Source organism: Phaseolus vulgaris, chromosome 1 (assembly GCF_000499845.2).
Source record: "Phaseolus vulgaris cultivar G19833 chromosome 1, P. vulgaris v2.0, whole genome shotgun sequence".
Classification (NCBI taxonomy): domain Eukaryota; kingdom Viridiplantae; phylum Streptophyta; class Magnoliopsida; order Fabales; family Fabaceae; genus Phaseolus; species Phaseolus vulgaris.
The window spans coordinates 4946274-4962643 of NC_023759.2; the positions used below are offsets into that span (position 1 = coordinate 4946274).

Consider the following 16370-nt stretch of genomic DNA (forward strand, 5'->3'; position numbering starts at 1 on the left):
GCTCCGTTTTAACCCATCAACATATACAAATCACCAAGTAGAGTTGTTCAAACTTCAACAAACAACTTTAGTTACTGAATATCAATGAACGACTATGCAATTGTATAATGGGTTTCACTCCAGAGATTATACTTAACTGCTTCATTTTGGGATTACATAAGGATATCCGCATAGAGCTAGCCATCTTGAACCCATTCTCTATATCCCAAGCCATTGGTCTAGCAAAACTTATTCAAGACAAAATTAGGGATTCTAAACCTAAACAAAATTGTTTTCCCTTGCCATACACCACTCACTCTTCTAGTAGCTCCACTGCATCAAACATTACTAAACCCTACACGCTTCCCCCATCAACATCTCTTATACCCTACATTACTAACACTATCCATATTCACCTATCACCCTAGGCTCTCACACAAACCATTTCACCCGAAACACTCAAATTCACAGGCTTGATTCATAACCTTTTCGGTTACTATTTTGATTGACTCAGGTAGCCCTCATATCATTCTCAAGTCCCGCATTGCACACCATCTAAACCTACCCATCACTCCCAGCCCACCCCTATTTGTAATGGTTGGAAATGGATAGTTCATTAAGTGTCAAGGTATTTGTACGATATTGGAGATCTCACTCTAGAAATCTACTTTTACCATTCCCTTTTACCTTCTTCCCATTGAAGGTGCATATGTTGTATTGGGCATTGAATGGTTAAGCACTCTTAGGCCCATTAAGGCAGATTTCTCAGTTCCAAGCATTGTGTTTATACACACACCGCCAAATCACATTACAAGTCCACACTTCCACAATTCCACTATCCACTACCTATCATCAATTTTTCCAATACATATCCACAAACTCTATTTCTTCATTACATCTTCTCTTAGTAGAACCCCAAAACGTGTCACCTATATCTGTAAACACTGAAATACATAATCCAACATCCCCATTATATTGTTTTCCCACTCTCATCCAATCTCTTCTCCAACAATACCAAACAATCTTCTAGAGGCCTCGTGGATTACCACCACAAATACCACATGACCACCATATACCCTTTTTACCTAATACACCAACCATCAAAGTGAAACCCTACCACTGCAAGGAAGTCATTACTAAACTTATTGTTGACATGCTACAAGAGAGTATTATTAAACCCACTACTAGCCCTTTCTCTTCACCAGTGCTCCTAATAAAAAAGAAAGATGGGACATGAAATTTATGTGTTGATTACAAAGCCCTTTAACAAAGCCACCATTTGTGACCACTTTCCCATTCCTACAATTGATGAATTGCTAGACGAGTTAGGCTCAACTACAGTTTTTACTAAAATATACTTACACTTAGTGTATCAACAAATCTTACTCATCCCAGAAGACACCCCAAAAACAACATTTTGCATTATTGATGGTCACTACGAATTCTTAGTCATGCCATTTGATTTAACTAATGCTACTTTTACTTTTTAGGCAGCAATGAATAATCTTCTCAAACCATACCTCTATCAGTTTGTCTTAGTTTTTTTTATGATATTTGAATTTACAGTCCTATATTGTAGGATCATATTGTTCATTTGAAAACTCTTTCACAAGTGCTACAAAATAAAAAAAATTATGTGCTAAGCATAGTGAATGTAGTTTTGCAACCGCTCAAGTTATTTAGGTCACATAATTTATGCTAAAGGAGTCAATCCTAACCCAGAAAAAGTGTCATACACAATTGGCCAAAGCCACGGTCGCTCATGGAATTAAGAGGTTTCCTCGGTCTCACCGGATTCTATAGGAAATTTATAAAGCACAACGTCACTCTCGCCGCTCTTCTCACTAACTTATTACAACACTAAAAATTACATGGTTAGAACTTGCACAAGAAGCCTTTGCAAAATTAAAGTTACACACATCAAAGGTGCCTAACTTACAACTTTCGAACTTTAAGCTTCCCTTCGTCATTGGGACATATGCATCACCAGTGGCAGTAGGAGCGGTCCTAAGCAATACAGGGCATATGCTAACCTTCTTTAGTACTTTAGTAAAAAGATGTGCCTAAAACTTCAAGTATCATCTGTATACGTCCGTGAGATGTATGCAATCACAAAAGATGTCAAGAAATGCCAGCATCTCATAGGGTAACATTTCAAGATAATTACATATCAAAAGAGCTTAAACACTCTCCCTTCACAAGCCATACAAACCCCAAAGCAATTGAAATGGACATTAAAGCTACAAGGATATGATTTTCAAATTGTGTACAAACCTGGAAAGGAGAACGCGGTGGCTGATGCTCTTTCATGTTAAGAGATAGTTATCCATCCATAATGTTGGTACTATCATCTCCCATTCCTAAGCTTTTCCAAGAACTACAACAATTTTTTGAGTCCACAGAAGGCCAACAATTAATCTAGACATGCACAAGGAGTCAACAATGTCTCAACCTCTTCTCCACACGCCAAGGGTTGTTGTTCTTCTGCCACCAAATATTGGTCCCTTCAACAAATACTTCTTCTCTCGTATCATTCAAGAATTTCATGTCTCGTCTTCAACCGACCACTCTAACATTAAACCCACATTGAGGCCCATTGTTGCATTATTGACTAAATTAAATACTATTTTAGAGATTAAAAAATTATTGGTATTTTAATTAATTTATATTATTGATAAATAGTTTCAAAATTGATATCTAATTAGTTACCAAAGTTTTAACTATCAACTTTAGAATCAAAAGAATTGGGAGCTAAAACCTTGTTAGTTAAAATCTTTAGTTAATTAGATACTAATTTAGAAACTACTTATCAATAATAGAAACTAATTTAGATATCAATAATTTTTTTAATAATATCTAATTTAGTAAATATAATAATTAATTATTTTTTATTTTTAAAATTGGTTTTTAGTTAGTAAGTTTTAGTAGTAACATTTCATAATGAATTCCATCAGAATTTGAATATTGAAATTCACATTTACTATGCCATGAAATAATTAATTAAGGCCTAACCAAACTTAAAAGTGATGCAGATCAATTCCATTATGCACAAAAAAAGGTTTGTATGCTAAATATATAAACAAAAGTATAGATAAAAATATCATTTCATTATTTGTTATTCTTTTGCCTAATAATTTGGCTATTTAATACTAATGTGAGTTTTTGTTTTGTTAGAGCGTGTTGGGGTGAATTTGACCCATTTTCTCTTTTATTTTCTCTTTATTATTGTCACTTAGTATTAATAGTGACCAATATAATAAATTATTTAAATTAAATTTTATTTTAATTTAAAAGTGTACGTCGGAATAATTTATCATCTTAACCATTTTTAAATTAAAATTTAAATAATAATAAAATATTTGATAACACATTTAATATTAAAATTAAATTACTATAAGTTATATAGTATGTAAAAATAGAAATAGTTAATCTGATGCAACACCCTTCTATTTTTATGATTTAAGGATACATATCATGACAATATGTAATTTTAAAAATCTTTCTCTAAATTAATTTTTTAAATAAAAAATAAAAAGTTATTCTAATTAACTTAAGTGTAGTACTTTTATTAATTCTTTATTTTAAAGTGGAAATATATTTTAAAATATAAAATAATATATATGTTTACTTAATTATAATTATATTTATTATGAATGTTATAGAACGATTTGTTTTTTACTTATTAGTTTTAAAAATAAAAGAAAAACAGTTTTTAATTAATTATAAGAGTGATTAGTTATTTAGTAAATATTTAAAAATAAGAAATGATTGAAATATTTAAAATAAAATATTAATAAAAATAAAAATAAAAATAAATTTATGTACAAACATTATAATGAGAAATTCTCTTTATATATAAATATAAATACTAAATAATCACACATATCAATATCAATAGCAAAATTTAATTTATTTACATTTTAAAAAAATGTTACTAATATATTAAATTAATCTACAATACTTTTTAAAACTATTGATTCACTATTTTCTAATACAAAACATAAATGCTCATAATATTTAATAAGAGTACAAAAATATAAATTTTATAATAATTAATATCTTATATTAATATCTTTTCTAAAATGTATGATGTAATAATAAGGAGAAAAGAGAGTGTAGATTGATTAATTTTTATAATAAGTATTTTTATTAAATCTTACTTATCTAAATTGAACACTTGTGAAGTTCTGCATGATGAACCAATAAGGGAAGAACTGTCTTCTCTTTCTTCTCATCGCCCATTGTTTCCTTCTTCAATTCTATCTCTCTAAGCTTCTTCAAGTGTTTCACAAAAACGAATCTACTTCATCGCATCATCGTCTTTTCTACGCTACTCAACTTCTACAACACTCAGATCCGCACTTCACAGTTAGTGTAACAGATTCTGCCACAATTTCGTATCGATTTTGTTTTGCAATCGCTTATCATTTTCTGTTGCAGGTGATGGCTTCTTCTGTTCTCTCCGCAGCTTTGAACTCTCTCTCTCCCTCTTATTCTCTCTCCTCGCGCCAAACCCACAAGGTACCTCTTTCGCATTGTTCCCACATTGGTTTTAACGATTACCCTTTTTTGATTTGACGTTGCTGTCAAACAGGGGAAGCCCAAGATTGGAGGCAACGCTTTGAGATTTAACAAGTCCTTCCCAAATGCAAGGGTATGTTCTAAAAACTAAATCTTTGTTGCTTCAATTTTATTCATTTGTTTTTGTTTTGCTTTGGTTGGTTCATTTTTTATTCGTTATTACTTTATGATCAATTGGGTAGGTCTATTGGGAAGCTAAGTTGGTTTTGGTTTTCTGCATGTGACATCTCTCGTGGTTTGTCAGGTGTCGATGTCTCTATACTGACCTTAAAATCAAAAGTCTGACATAGAGACACTTGAATGGACTCAAATCAAACTTTTTGAATTTAGGAGATTAATGAGATGAGAGATCAAAAGAATATTTTAGCCACTTTGTATTTGTTAAATTAACCTCGGTGCAGAATTTTTTGTTGGAGTTTATTTTCTATACGCCATTAGTATGAAACATCCTTTTGCAGACATTCAATGAGATTTTACTACTTTGCCATGTCATCATGTTTATTAATACGATGATGTGGTGAAAAGATAAATTCCTGCTGGATGTCCATATCTCTGTCTGTGTAAAGATGCTTTACAATCAAGATTCAAGATTCAATTCCTACTGGGGTGTATAAATTAAACTTCGTTTTTTATAATCAAGATTCAATTTGGATTGTGATTAGTTATATTCCCATTCTCCATTTCATACTTGGTGGAAGAACAGTTTTAAAGCTGTGTAAAAGTAGTTAGTGAGGATTAAGGAGAATGAGGGCACAGAAACTGTTGGCGTGCAAGTGTGCTAATATATTATGATTTCCGTCAATTTTGTTTCAGTCTAGTGGTCGGGTTATGGCTGTTGCAGTTAATGTTTCTCGGTTTGAGGGCATACCTATGGCTCCTCCTGATCCAATTCTTGGAGTTTCTGAGGCATTTAAAGCGGACACAAGTGATGTCAAGCTCAATCTTGGAGTGGGGGCATACCGAACAGAAGAACTACAGCCGTATGTGCTTAATGTTGTTAAGAAGGTATTTGTTCCTTACTTTATATGTGTGCTGTCGTTTGAGTGTACATAGTTTGCACAACTCTCCTGCCATCTGTTTGTTCCTAATTTTGCTTCACGTCCACAAACCTAAGTATTTTTTAATTGAGTTAATGTTGATTTAGATGAACTTCTTCGTTTTTTAGGCTGAGAATCTTATGCTGGAGAGGGGGGATAACAAAGAGGTAATTTTATTTACAGCATATGCGCTTATGTGTTCTGTGGTGCCATTGGCTCTTAGGTTATTGACTATGATTTAACTTGTAAGTGCAGTATCTCTCTATTGAGGGTTTAGCTGCGTTTAACAAGGCAACTGCAGAGTTGTTACTTGGAGCAGACAACCCAGCAATCAAACAGCAAAGAGTACGTAATTGATTTAGAAAATATAGAAGTTTTGAAGGACTTTGCGATTTCTTGGTTATGATTTTTTTTTTCTTCCATTTCTTACTTACATTATTCAGTTGCATCTAGGTTGCCACTGTCCAAGGTCTTTCTGGAACTGGTTCTCTGCGGCTAGCTGCAGCTCTGATAGAAAGATATTTTGCTGGGGCTAAAGTTTTGATATCATCTCCTACCTGGGGTGTGCATTCTTTTACTGCTTACTCTGTTTATATTAGTTTTATATTTGTTAGGGAGTTCATACAATACAACCCGGGTAATAAATACTATTATCTTGCAGGTAATCACAAGAATATTTTCAATGATGCTAGAGTGCCATGGTCTGAGTACAGATATTATGATCCCAAGACAGTTGGCTTGGATTTTGAGGGCATGATTGAAGATATAAAGGTTACATTCCTGATCCAGAACGTAGCAAGTAAAATGGACAATGAACGGTGTTGTATAACTGCTTTGAATTAGAAATCAATGTTGAAGAATATTCTATCTGTTCGCTTATCCCTTTTTTATATTCATTGTAAAATGCATGTTTTCAAAAATATCTTTCACTTGAAATACAACTGGTGTAATTGTTTTGATTTAACATGGCATTACAGGGTAATGGTACTTGATGCTTCATTGATTTAGTAGTTGTAACTTGTCATCTTGTTATAGGAAGGCATACATAAAAATACAGATTCATATTTAATTTAAAGATTCCTCCAATCCAATATATGATTGAACTCACGTAATTGTACATTCCTACATTTATACAGTCAGCTCCTGAAGGATCTTTTGTGCTTCTACATGGATGTGCTCATAACCCTACTGGTATTGATCCAACACCTGAGCAATGGGAAAAAATAGCTGATTTAATTCAAGAAAAGAACCACATTCCCTTTTTTGATGTTGCTTACCAGGTACCAATCTTGGGGTAAATGAGCTATTTCTTAATAAATTTCTTGATAGCACATAAAAAACCATTAACATATTCAGCATTATGACTAAATCTTTAGAGACCTAGAACCTTATTTCCCTTATTAATTTTAGGGCTTTGCCAGTGGAAGCCTTGACGAAGATGCAGCTTCTGTGAGGCTTTTTGTTGCACGTGGTATGGAGGTTCTTGTAGCTCAGTCATACAGTAAAAATCTTGGTCTCTATGCTGAAAGGATTGGAGCAATCAATGTGATTTCATCATCCCCAGAATCTGCAGCAAGGTACGGTAAATTAAGTCTCCCATTTTTTCTCATATCTGAAGTTGAATGGACATGTCTAGGAAAAATATTGGATCTTTCTACTTCCATCCCCTGCAGTTTTATCCCTTTTCAAGTCAGATACACGGATCGTTTTATCAATTGAGTAAAGGTTGTAAGAAGTAGCTGCAATCTAATGCTGTGTTTGGAAGAACTTATTTACAGTTTATTTTAAGTTGATGATATAAGCACTTACGTAAGTGTTTTGAGAGAGTTAATGGAACCAACACATGGTATGTTCATAAGCGGTTTTCAGTTTATTTCAATCAACTCTTCAGGGTAGCTTTTGTAAAACCAACTCGCAATTTATTTGAAAACAATTTGACCCTATTTTCTCTCAATTATAGATACAAATTATATACAAGCGCTTATTTGGTAAGCGTTCATTCAACAAGCTCTTAATTAAGTTGTTTACCCAAATGAACTAATACTTTCTTTACTAAAATCGTCACAAAAAATCTCCAGATCTGTCTTAAGAAAAGCAACATCTTGGATTCAACTTAATTGGGGCAATGTATGCCTCAGTAAAAGTTATGTATTTGGGCATATACTCTGAACTTTTAGTACGTGGTTAATGTTAGTTTTTGTTTTTTGGATTTAACTTGATTCTGGCAATGTATACATCTTGTATTTTTGTTTTTTGGATCAACAAATGTTAGTTTTTTGTTAGTGCAAAGACTTGAATCGACTACCTATCCCTCCCTCTCTTCAGTTCAATCCCCTTGCGTAAATACCTTTCTGTTATGGATAATAAACATTAAGCTCACTTTTCACACTTGTGCAATCATATTGTTCTATCTTGATGACCAATGTGGTAACTATTTATTGCAGGGTAAAGAGCCAGCTGAAAAGGCTCGCCCGACCAATGTACTCAAATCCACCTGTACATGGGGCTAGAATTGTTGCCGATGTTGTTGGAAACCCAGTTCTCTTTAATGAATGGAGAGCAGAAATGGAAATGATGGCTGGAAGGATCAAGAATGTTAGACAACAGCTATACAATAGTATTACTTCAAAAGACAACAGTGGAAAAGATTGGTCATTTATACTTAAGCAGATAGGCATGTTCTCATTCACTGGCTTGAACAAGGAACAGGTAATTGACTCCTGTTTACTTCTTGCCTGTGATCAACTTTTGGCTTTTATACACCATTTTTTAGTCCTATTGCATTGAATCTAGCAAAAAGAATATTGATCTGTAATTTGATTTTACTGCGTTGTTATATTGACTGTGTTGCTCTTTAATGATACATTGTGTTTTATCAGACTGACAACATGACAAATAAGTGGCATGTATACATGACAAAGGACGGAAGGATTTCCCTGGCAGGATTGTCGTTGGCTAAATGTGAATACCTTGCAGATGCTATTATAGACTCGTATCATAATGTCAGCTGAAACTCGGTGAAATATTTTTGGTGAGTGTTATATCCAATCGGAAAGATTGTGAGATACATGAAAATAATTTATGTATGCATTAATTAATTGTCATACATATGTACCTCAAAGTACCTTAGGAAATTTTGTAACCTTGTTGAAACAAATTGACTCTGTATTGACGCATAACAAGTCGGATTGTCTGACTTAAAGCTAGTTGAATCAGCACCGATTTATAGTATGTTTCTCATTTCATATGGGTGAGACTGAATATCATGGTAACAAACTTCCATTGGCCATAATGTCATTTCGTGGTTGGTCGGTATCTTTTTTCTTTTGTTAAATCCTCCTTCCATTGTGATCGAATCATTTATGTTGATAGAGAAATCATGAGATTTCACTCGTCATTTATTGTGAATGGTGATGAGGTAGGTATTTTGGATCCAAGAACGAAAATAATTGAATATATATGGTTTTCATACTTGAACCAAAGAATTAAAGACAAGAATGTCTCGTCACCTGCACAGAATCTGGACAAGTTACCATGTTGAAATTCCTTTATACAATGTTTTGTTGGAAGGTTATGCTGGGAAGAAATTAGTAAGGATTCTTAAAATTTATTCTTCTCTTGATTTAGTAGTATCAAATTTAGAAGAACGCAAATAAAGTTAACATATTCTTTTACATTTACTGTACAGCTTAAGTTTTTTAGGACATACAATGGCAGACAGAGTGTATTGGAGAGCCTTGTTAGTATTTTTCTGAAGTTTATGTAACTATTTGTAGTCTGGTTTGTTGAATTTGATATGGCAAAAGAGTGAATAAAGACAATAAGATTCTCTCTGAACAATTCAATTATCTAATCCTATATACACAAATATTTTCACAAAAGCGAAACCAATTTACTCGCATTTATCATAACAATCCAATGCTCTCATACACTATTTAGGCCTACTCTTTTCCTCAATCTATCTGTAGTCACACTCCCGGGCTGTGTTTATTACAAAACCAGTGTTGTTATGGATCTTTCTGTAATATCAAGCCTTGATGAAGCCTCACTAGTTGGGTAAGACAAAAGATATCATTGATGGATTATGAGTGAGTGGTAATTTCTCAAACTGATCATGGACTAGAATCCTCATGTGGGTTAGCAGGTAAGACTTGCTGTGGCAGTTGTGTGACTTTGAGTGTTCCTCCAAGCTCTACGGGGACAAGAGGGATAAGTGAGTGGAGAACATCTGCAATCAGGGGACGGTAAGTTGGCTCTGGTTGCACGCACAACACTGCCACTGCCGCAACCTACAAAGTTCAAGGTCAATGTTTTAGTTAAGCAGAGTTTACGTGATAAATTTCTCATGAACACTTGCAAAAGAAAAATAATATAAAAAAAAAGTATTTTTTTTCTGCAAATTAAAAGTAAAGTCATGTTTCTACAAATTAATTTTATGCATAAACTAAATTTTTTCTTATTTTAATCTACCCCTATAAGTGTTTAGACCTGAGATTATAATAATAAATAAGAGAACCACTACTCACTTACATTATTGTTTCTTAAAAGCCATGTTGATCCTAATAAAAAGTATGGAGTTCATTTCTAGATTGCAACATAGAGTGGCAAAGAAAAGATTTAAACTGCATCAATAAGGAGAGATAATCACATGGATTCATTTGTCAGGTGAGTCCCACATGAACCCTATGTTTTTCACCCTCCTACTTGTAGGTGTAGATGCTAGAGAGGATACGGATTTCAAGCCTACCTCATTTAGTAGAATTTATACTACTTTCAACTAATGTCAGATCTTTTGAAAATGGATCAGAAACTGTATTGTTATCACTACAGATGCATTGAATGTTATCACTATGAACCTATTACTGGTAGTATTATTATGACTTGAATAATTATACATAATGTCTTTCTATTAATCTTCGTATTTTCAAAATGAAGAAAACATGAAGTATTTTTTGTGTTTTCATGATGTTAAACATAGTTTTCATTCAATACAATCTTCATAAATTATAAAGTTTGATAAAAAAAATCTTGTAAGATGGTACAGCTAACTCTTACTATGACTATTATCTTGGCCAAAAAGGGTAAGTAGTAATAAACTGGAAAAATATGTCTGAGTTGTGTTTCCGAGGCACTCAAACCTGGTATAAGTGTTTGGGGTCCATTGTATTCTTAATTACAGGATCCACGATGTTTGGAAGCTTTTGTCTGTCTGTGAGCTGTGGCATGGCCTGCAAACATCATTAATAGCTTCATGTCATTTCCAATACCAACCCAGTTAAATTTCAGGATCATCAAGCAAACAGTACCCATGTGACAATAGATTGGCATTGAGCTGGTGCTAGTTTTTCCACAGGCTTTCTTCCCAAGAGAAGCTCCAACAGCACAACTCCAAAAGCATATACATCACTTTTATCTGTCAATTTACCTGCAAAAATAATTAAAATCAAACTTCCTCAATAGATAACAGTTCAGGTTTTGCAATAACTGTTTCTCCATGTTCTAAGAAAATCCCTGGAGAAGTGATCCGTTTAATTTATATCTCATGGTTAATGTGTGGTAGTTTGATTCACAGTCTCCCTTGATAATTTATATATCAAAGTTTTCAACTGAATAATACAAAGTTATTCTACTTCCAATGTTTCGCATCTCTAAGACAAGAACCAATTGAACTACCTAAGAACAAAATTCAGTTCCCACCCTTAGGACATTTATTATTATCATTATTATTTTTTATCACAGACAAGAAGCAGCTGGAGCAAACTAGGCATATGGGGCCGTAAGGTGTAACTGACAACATATTAATTTAATAAATAATCTATATAACTTGCCAGATCAGATGTTCCCAAGAGAAGCACAAGTGCACACATCTAAAAATTATTAAATGGTTCAAGACTATCATGGTCATGTGTTCATAGTTTCAATCAATCTTCACATCACAGTTAATCAGGTTTTTTAATTAACCAAAAAGAATTAACAAAAGGAAAACATTTATACACAACATTAGTATCATAAGTGTTGTTCTGCAATTAAATTTGATTTTTTCTCTGCACAGTATGTAATTAAAGAACACTAACATAATCTATGATATTATACCTAAGTTATGTAAGGATTTCTTGCACAGATCACACTTCCAAACTCACCCTTTACATAATTAATGCATCAAGTGTTCAAAATACAATTATGTTGGATCTGGTATGTTGAAAGCTTAAGGACACATTAAACATCTAGCAACTTGTCAGACCATTGCATATGCTATGAAGTTATATGTGATATGAGTTCAGTTCATACCATCTAAAAGATACTCTGGGGCTACGTAACCCAACGTGCCTGAGAGCTTGATATTATTCTTGTTTTGGGTCCCATTGGTTATGGCAAGACCAAAATCAGAAAGCTGAATCCACCAGTAATAGCAGGCAGAAAAGAAGCTTTTGAGAACACAATAAAAATGTATGGTACAAAAAGAGAATAATAAATGCAGCAAATTGAACATGGCCTTTTTGTTTTACCTTGGCATTGAACTTTGTATCCAAAAGAATATTAGAAGATTTCAGATCTCTATGGATCACTGGAGGGTAACAGTGTTCATGCAGATATTTTAATCCCCTGGTTGACATTAATCAAATACCATGTTAACAAAGATACAATAAACCAAATAAAAAATTGCAAACAATACACTCACACTCTTTCAACACACTTCATCCTTCACTATCATAGCTTTTTGCTGGAAACAATTTAACACACCAACAGCATTCTAAAAAAAGATTATCAGGGAAGAAATGAAATAAAAGTAACTATTATTATGGGTCAGTTTGGTTACACATAAAAGTGTTTGAAAAATAAATAATTTAAAAAAAAAAACACTTATTTAAGAAGTAGGCAGGATTTGCTTCTTTTTTTAAAAAAAAATATTGCTACTTACTTTAAAAATAAGCAAATTTTAAAAAACACATAAGTGTGTTTATTTTATTTTAAAAAAACAATTAAACTCATCCTCTATTAGAAAACTAAAATGTAAATGCCAGTAATTTTAGAATTTATTTACATTAGCAATGAAATGGAAGAAGCAAATAAGACCCATTAAGTATGCTAATTATTTTGTGACTTCCAATAAATTTCAATAATAATAAAAGAGTGCATGGAAAAGAGTGAAGCTAGCATTGCTTCTAAGCAAATAGGAGGATAGATAAAGAACTGTTTAGGGAAGGTCACCTTGCTGTGTCAAGAGCAATTTTCATCCTCAAATGCCAAGTCAATGCTGAGCCATGAGAAGGTCCTTCAAATAATAATAATAATAATTTTATAACTGACCTCATTACATCTTAATCACTTGTAATATCCCAGGTAATAAAGCATATAAAACAATGTTTTACCATGTAATTGTGTTTCCAATGATCCATTATGCATCAATTCATAGACAATAATCCTTGTATCTTCATTACTGCTACATCCCAGTAGAGAAATTACATTTGGATGTTGAATTTTACTTAACAATTCCACCTCGTTCTGTACATTCATATAAGCACAACTATTCAATATAATAATAAAAACAAATAGAAAAAGGAATAAATTATTCGCAAGGGATTACCTCATATTCTTGCTCAGCATACTGATTTTCACAGTGCAATTTCTTAACGGCAACTTCCAAATTATCAGCCAAATGTGCTTTGTAAACACATCCAAAACCTCCCTCACCCAAGATGTTACTTTCCTTGTAATTGCCGGTGACTTTTTCTATTTGCTTATAATCAATTATTGGAACACACCCTTTCTTACCAACCAGCTTTATAGAGCTGAATTTACTCAAAGTTGGTGATGAAGCTAGCCCTTTCTCAGCATCTTGGGAATCAAATTACAGAAAAAAGGGAAAAAATTACAAACCTTAGACAATACCAAGAAAGCAAATTAATGTCAAAGTTCCTTGATATCCCAAAATAGTGATTTGTGAAGCAAAATAGAAACCTGAGGGATCTTTTGGTTTGAAAAAAAAGGCCTTTTTTAACTTTATTTCTTGATTTTGAAGGTTTGTATTGAAAACAGTGGAAACAACTATTTATTGTTTTCTGTTTTCATTATTTCCTATATAAACTTCAGAAAATAGGAAACAAAAAGTGAAAACAGAAGAATGTAAAAAAAAAAAGGTTTAATAAAACTAAATTTCTTGAGATTCTAAGAAATGGAATTGTGAGAAAAAGGGGGAAAACCTGATCTTTGAACGTTTTTCCCTTTGGATTTTGAAGGGTACTTGGAATGATAAATCCAGATGCACAACACACTCAAAATGACTGCACCAAGTGAAGTGCTGGCTACGGCAATAGCAATTACCATTTTCTTGTGCGAATCTATTTGCTGCTCTTCAGCCCCCATCACAATTGCTGACAAATATGCAGTATATGGCAGTGAGCATCAAATCAAATAATGGAAACAATATATAACCAATTCATTAAAATTCAAACCATTAATGACAAGTTAATGGCGTTTAAGCAAAAGGGCAGCGCAGGATCCAAATCCACACAATAAAAAACACAAGTCCAAGAAATGAATAAAAATGAGCTACAACGTATGTTATCAGCATTAAGTGCTTGTCATGATTTTCAAAATTCGAAATTCGAAACTGTTGAATACCAACTCCATCAGAAGTGACACAGATTGTGGCAGGGACATCAAATGGAACAGAAACATAAGTAATGAATCAGACACAGCAACACACAAACATAAAATTGCATCAAAAAAAGTATCTACATTTAGTATCTGAACATGTTAGCCCCCAAAAAAAAAGTGGTAAACCAAGAAAATAAAACAAACATAGAAAAAGAGGGAGAGAACCTGGAGAGGAAGCAGACATTGAATTGGGAAATGGAGAAAAGGGTGGACCTTGAGGTGAGGGGGCAAGAGGGTATGGTGAGGCAAGAGTCCAAATGGGTTTGTGAAGAACAAGGAGGAGCATGAGAAGCAAAAGAAGAAGCTTCGTTTTCATTGTTTCTTTCTAAGAAAACATGAAGATAAAGATAGAATAGATGTGTGAAGGAAAAAAAAGGTTGTTGTGCCTGAAAAGGAACACACACAGACACCAACACACACTGAGTGAGTGAGTTTTGGTAGCCACTTCAACTGAGTGAGAGAAAGTGTTTGTTTGAGATCTTTGAGGCTTGACCTCTTCTTTTAAACTTCCAAAAAACAATATTTGCTTTTTGTTATCTTTTTTAACCCTTTTTATTTGAGCATTCTCTGTCTCATCTTTCTCCTTTATCTCTTCTTTGTTTAACTGTCTTTCTCATGCTTTCTCAGTGGAAGGAAAAAGGACAACAATGAACAGATGAGGTTTAATTTTAGGGTGGGGGCAACTTCACCACTATCATCTGCACTCGTGCATTGTTTTCAATGTCAGACAGAAACAACCCTTTCACCCAAAATCTTCAATGCCAAAATTTAAACAAGGAAAATAAAAGATCAATAATGATAGTAACTTAGGACATTCATTTATTAATTACTTTAACAATTAATTTGGTCATATACTTCTATTTCAATTAACTAATTTATCACATTCAACTTTTAGTTAGCAATTTATAAACTTAATTTATTAGCTAATATGGTGTAACCATAACTTAATTTGGATTTTTTTGTTTTTGGCAAAATTGCCTCCAACAAAACCTAAACCAATGAATTTGAATTTTTCTTTATTCCGGCCCCATGTGACGAACCCTAATCATGTGACGTGGGAAGATTGAAGAAATCTACCTATATAATGTATTATCATATAATCATACTATGTTTTTTTAAGTTTAAGCCAAAATAATTTTCAAACATGTGTGAATTGAATTTTATTAGTATCATTTGTCAATATACATAGAATAAGTATTTTTAGAAGATTCGTTAAAAAATAAATTTTAAGTCTATCTCGTATAAAACTGATTTATAAGATGAAGTTTGCATTAATTTGATATTAAATTATAATAAGTTCAACAAACTCTGATAAATCCAACAAATTTTTCCTAGAATAGACTTTAAATGACTATGATGTGAACTTTAAATCCAAGTAAATCTTATAAAACAGATTCATAAGATGAGGTAACTTAACCTTACAAGATAAAATTTACTATCATTTATATATTACGAATTATATTTATATTTAGGGGATGTATAATTCCAACATCATATGAAAATCTTTCCTAAAATTGAGGTGGTTTGAAAACGAAAATGTCATAATCAAAGGAAATTATGAATGTAATTAGGTTAATTACGTGGTAATCTTTTCCTTCTTCATTTTTGTAGGAAGCTCCAATAGGTAATACTCACAATCAGAAACGTCATTGTCACAGCTCTCATGGATAAGAAAAGTCACCAAAATTTCTTAAAAGCACCATGGAATCATTGGTAGCTAATACAAGATTATTGGTGAAAAATAAGTAACACAAATTAAAGCATATTGTTCAAACTATTAACGTATTATTGTTTTTAGTACCAGCAATCATTATAGTGAGATTTTCTTTACACAAATAGTTGTTATGGCAGTTATGTACTTAATATTTGGAACTATCATTTAAATTCAAATAATTCCGTAAATCCACTACCTTAATGGTCCCACAAATTTGTTATTGAATTTTTCTTATAAATTTCTGGATAAACATTAATAAAAATTAATAAGGTTTTTCTAAGTTAAAATTCAGTTATAATAAGTTTTTGAAGATTTTTTTTATAAATTAGTTTGTATAAACTAATTTTAGTTTAAAAAAAAATTAATTACCCTTTTGGTTCCTCGGGTATAATAATTGTGCG

General features: G+C 32.6%; 2 protein-coding genes across 2 annotated transcripts; one reads left to right on the plus strand and one right to left on the minus strand.

Moving 5' to 3' along the window:
- Positions 1–4101: 4101 nt before the first annotated feature.
- On the plus strand, positions 4102–8844 carry LOC137813285 (aspartate aminotransferase P2, mitochondrial). Its single transcript, XM_068615401.1, has 12 exons — positions 4102–4347; positions 4420–4500; positions 4574–4633; positions 5374–5565; positions 5726–5764; positions 5853–5942; positions 6051–6159; positions 6259–6368; positions 6734–6877; positions 7008–7174; positions 8042–8306; positions 8477–8844. Exons 2-12 carry the CDS (start codon positions 4423–4425, stop codon positions 8606–8608), a joined length of 1386 nt encoding a protein of 461 aa, XP_068471502.1. The 5' UTR covers positions 4102–4347; positions 4420–4422; the 3' UTR covers positions 8609–8844.
- Positions 8845–9378: 534 nt separating this feature from the next.
- Positions 9379–14968, minus strand: LOC137813286 (probable receptor-like protein kinase At1g80640). Its single transcript, XM_068615402.1, has 10 exons — positions 14421–14968; positions 13799–13969; positions 13183–13433; positions 12968–13100; positions 12807–12870; positions 12104–12200; positions 11886–11988; positions 10904–11022; positions 10736–10825; positions 9379–9886 (listed from the first exon to the last, which is right to left on the minus strand). Exons 1-10 carry the CDS (start codon positions 14569–14571, stop codon positions 9710–9712), a joined length of 1356 nt encoding a protein of 451 aa, XP_068471503.1. The 5' UTR covers positions 14572–14968; the 3' UTR covers positions 9379–9709.
- Positions 14969–16370: the final 1402 nt, after the last annotated feature.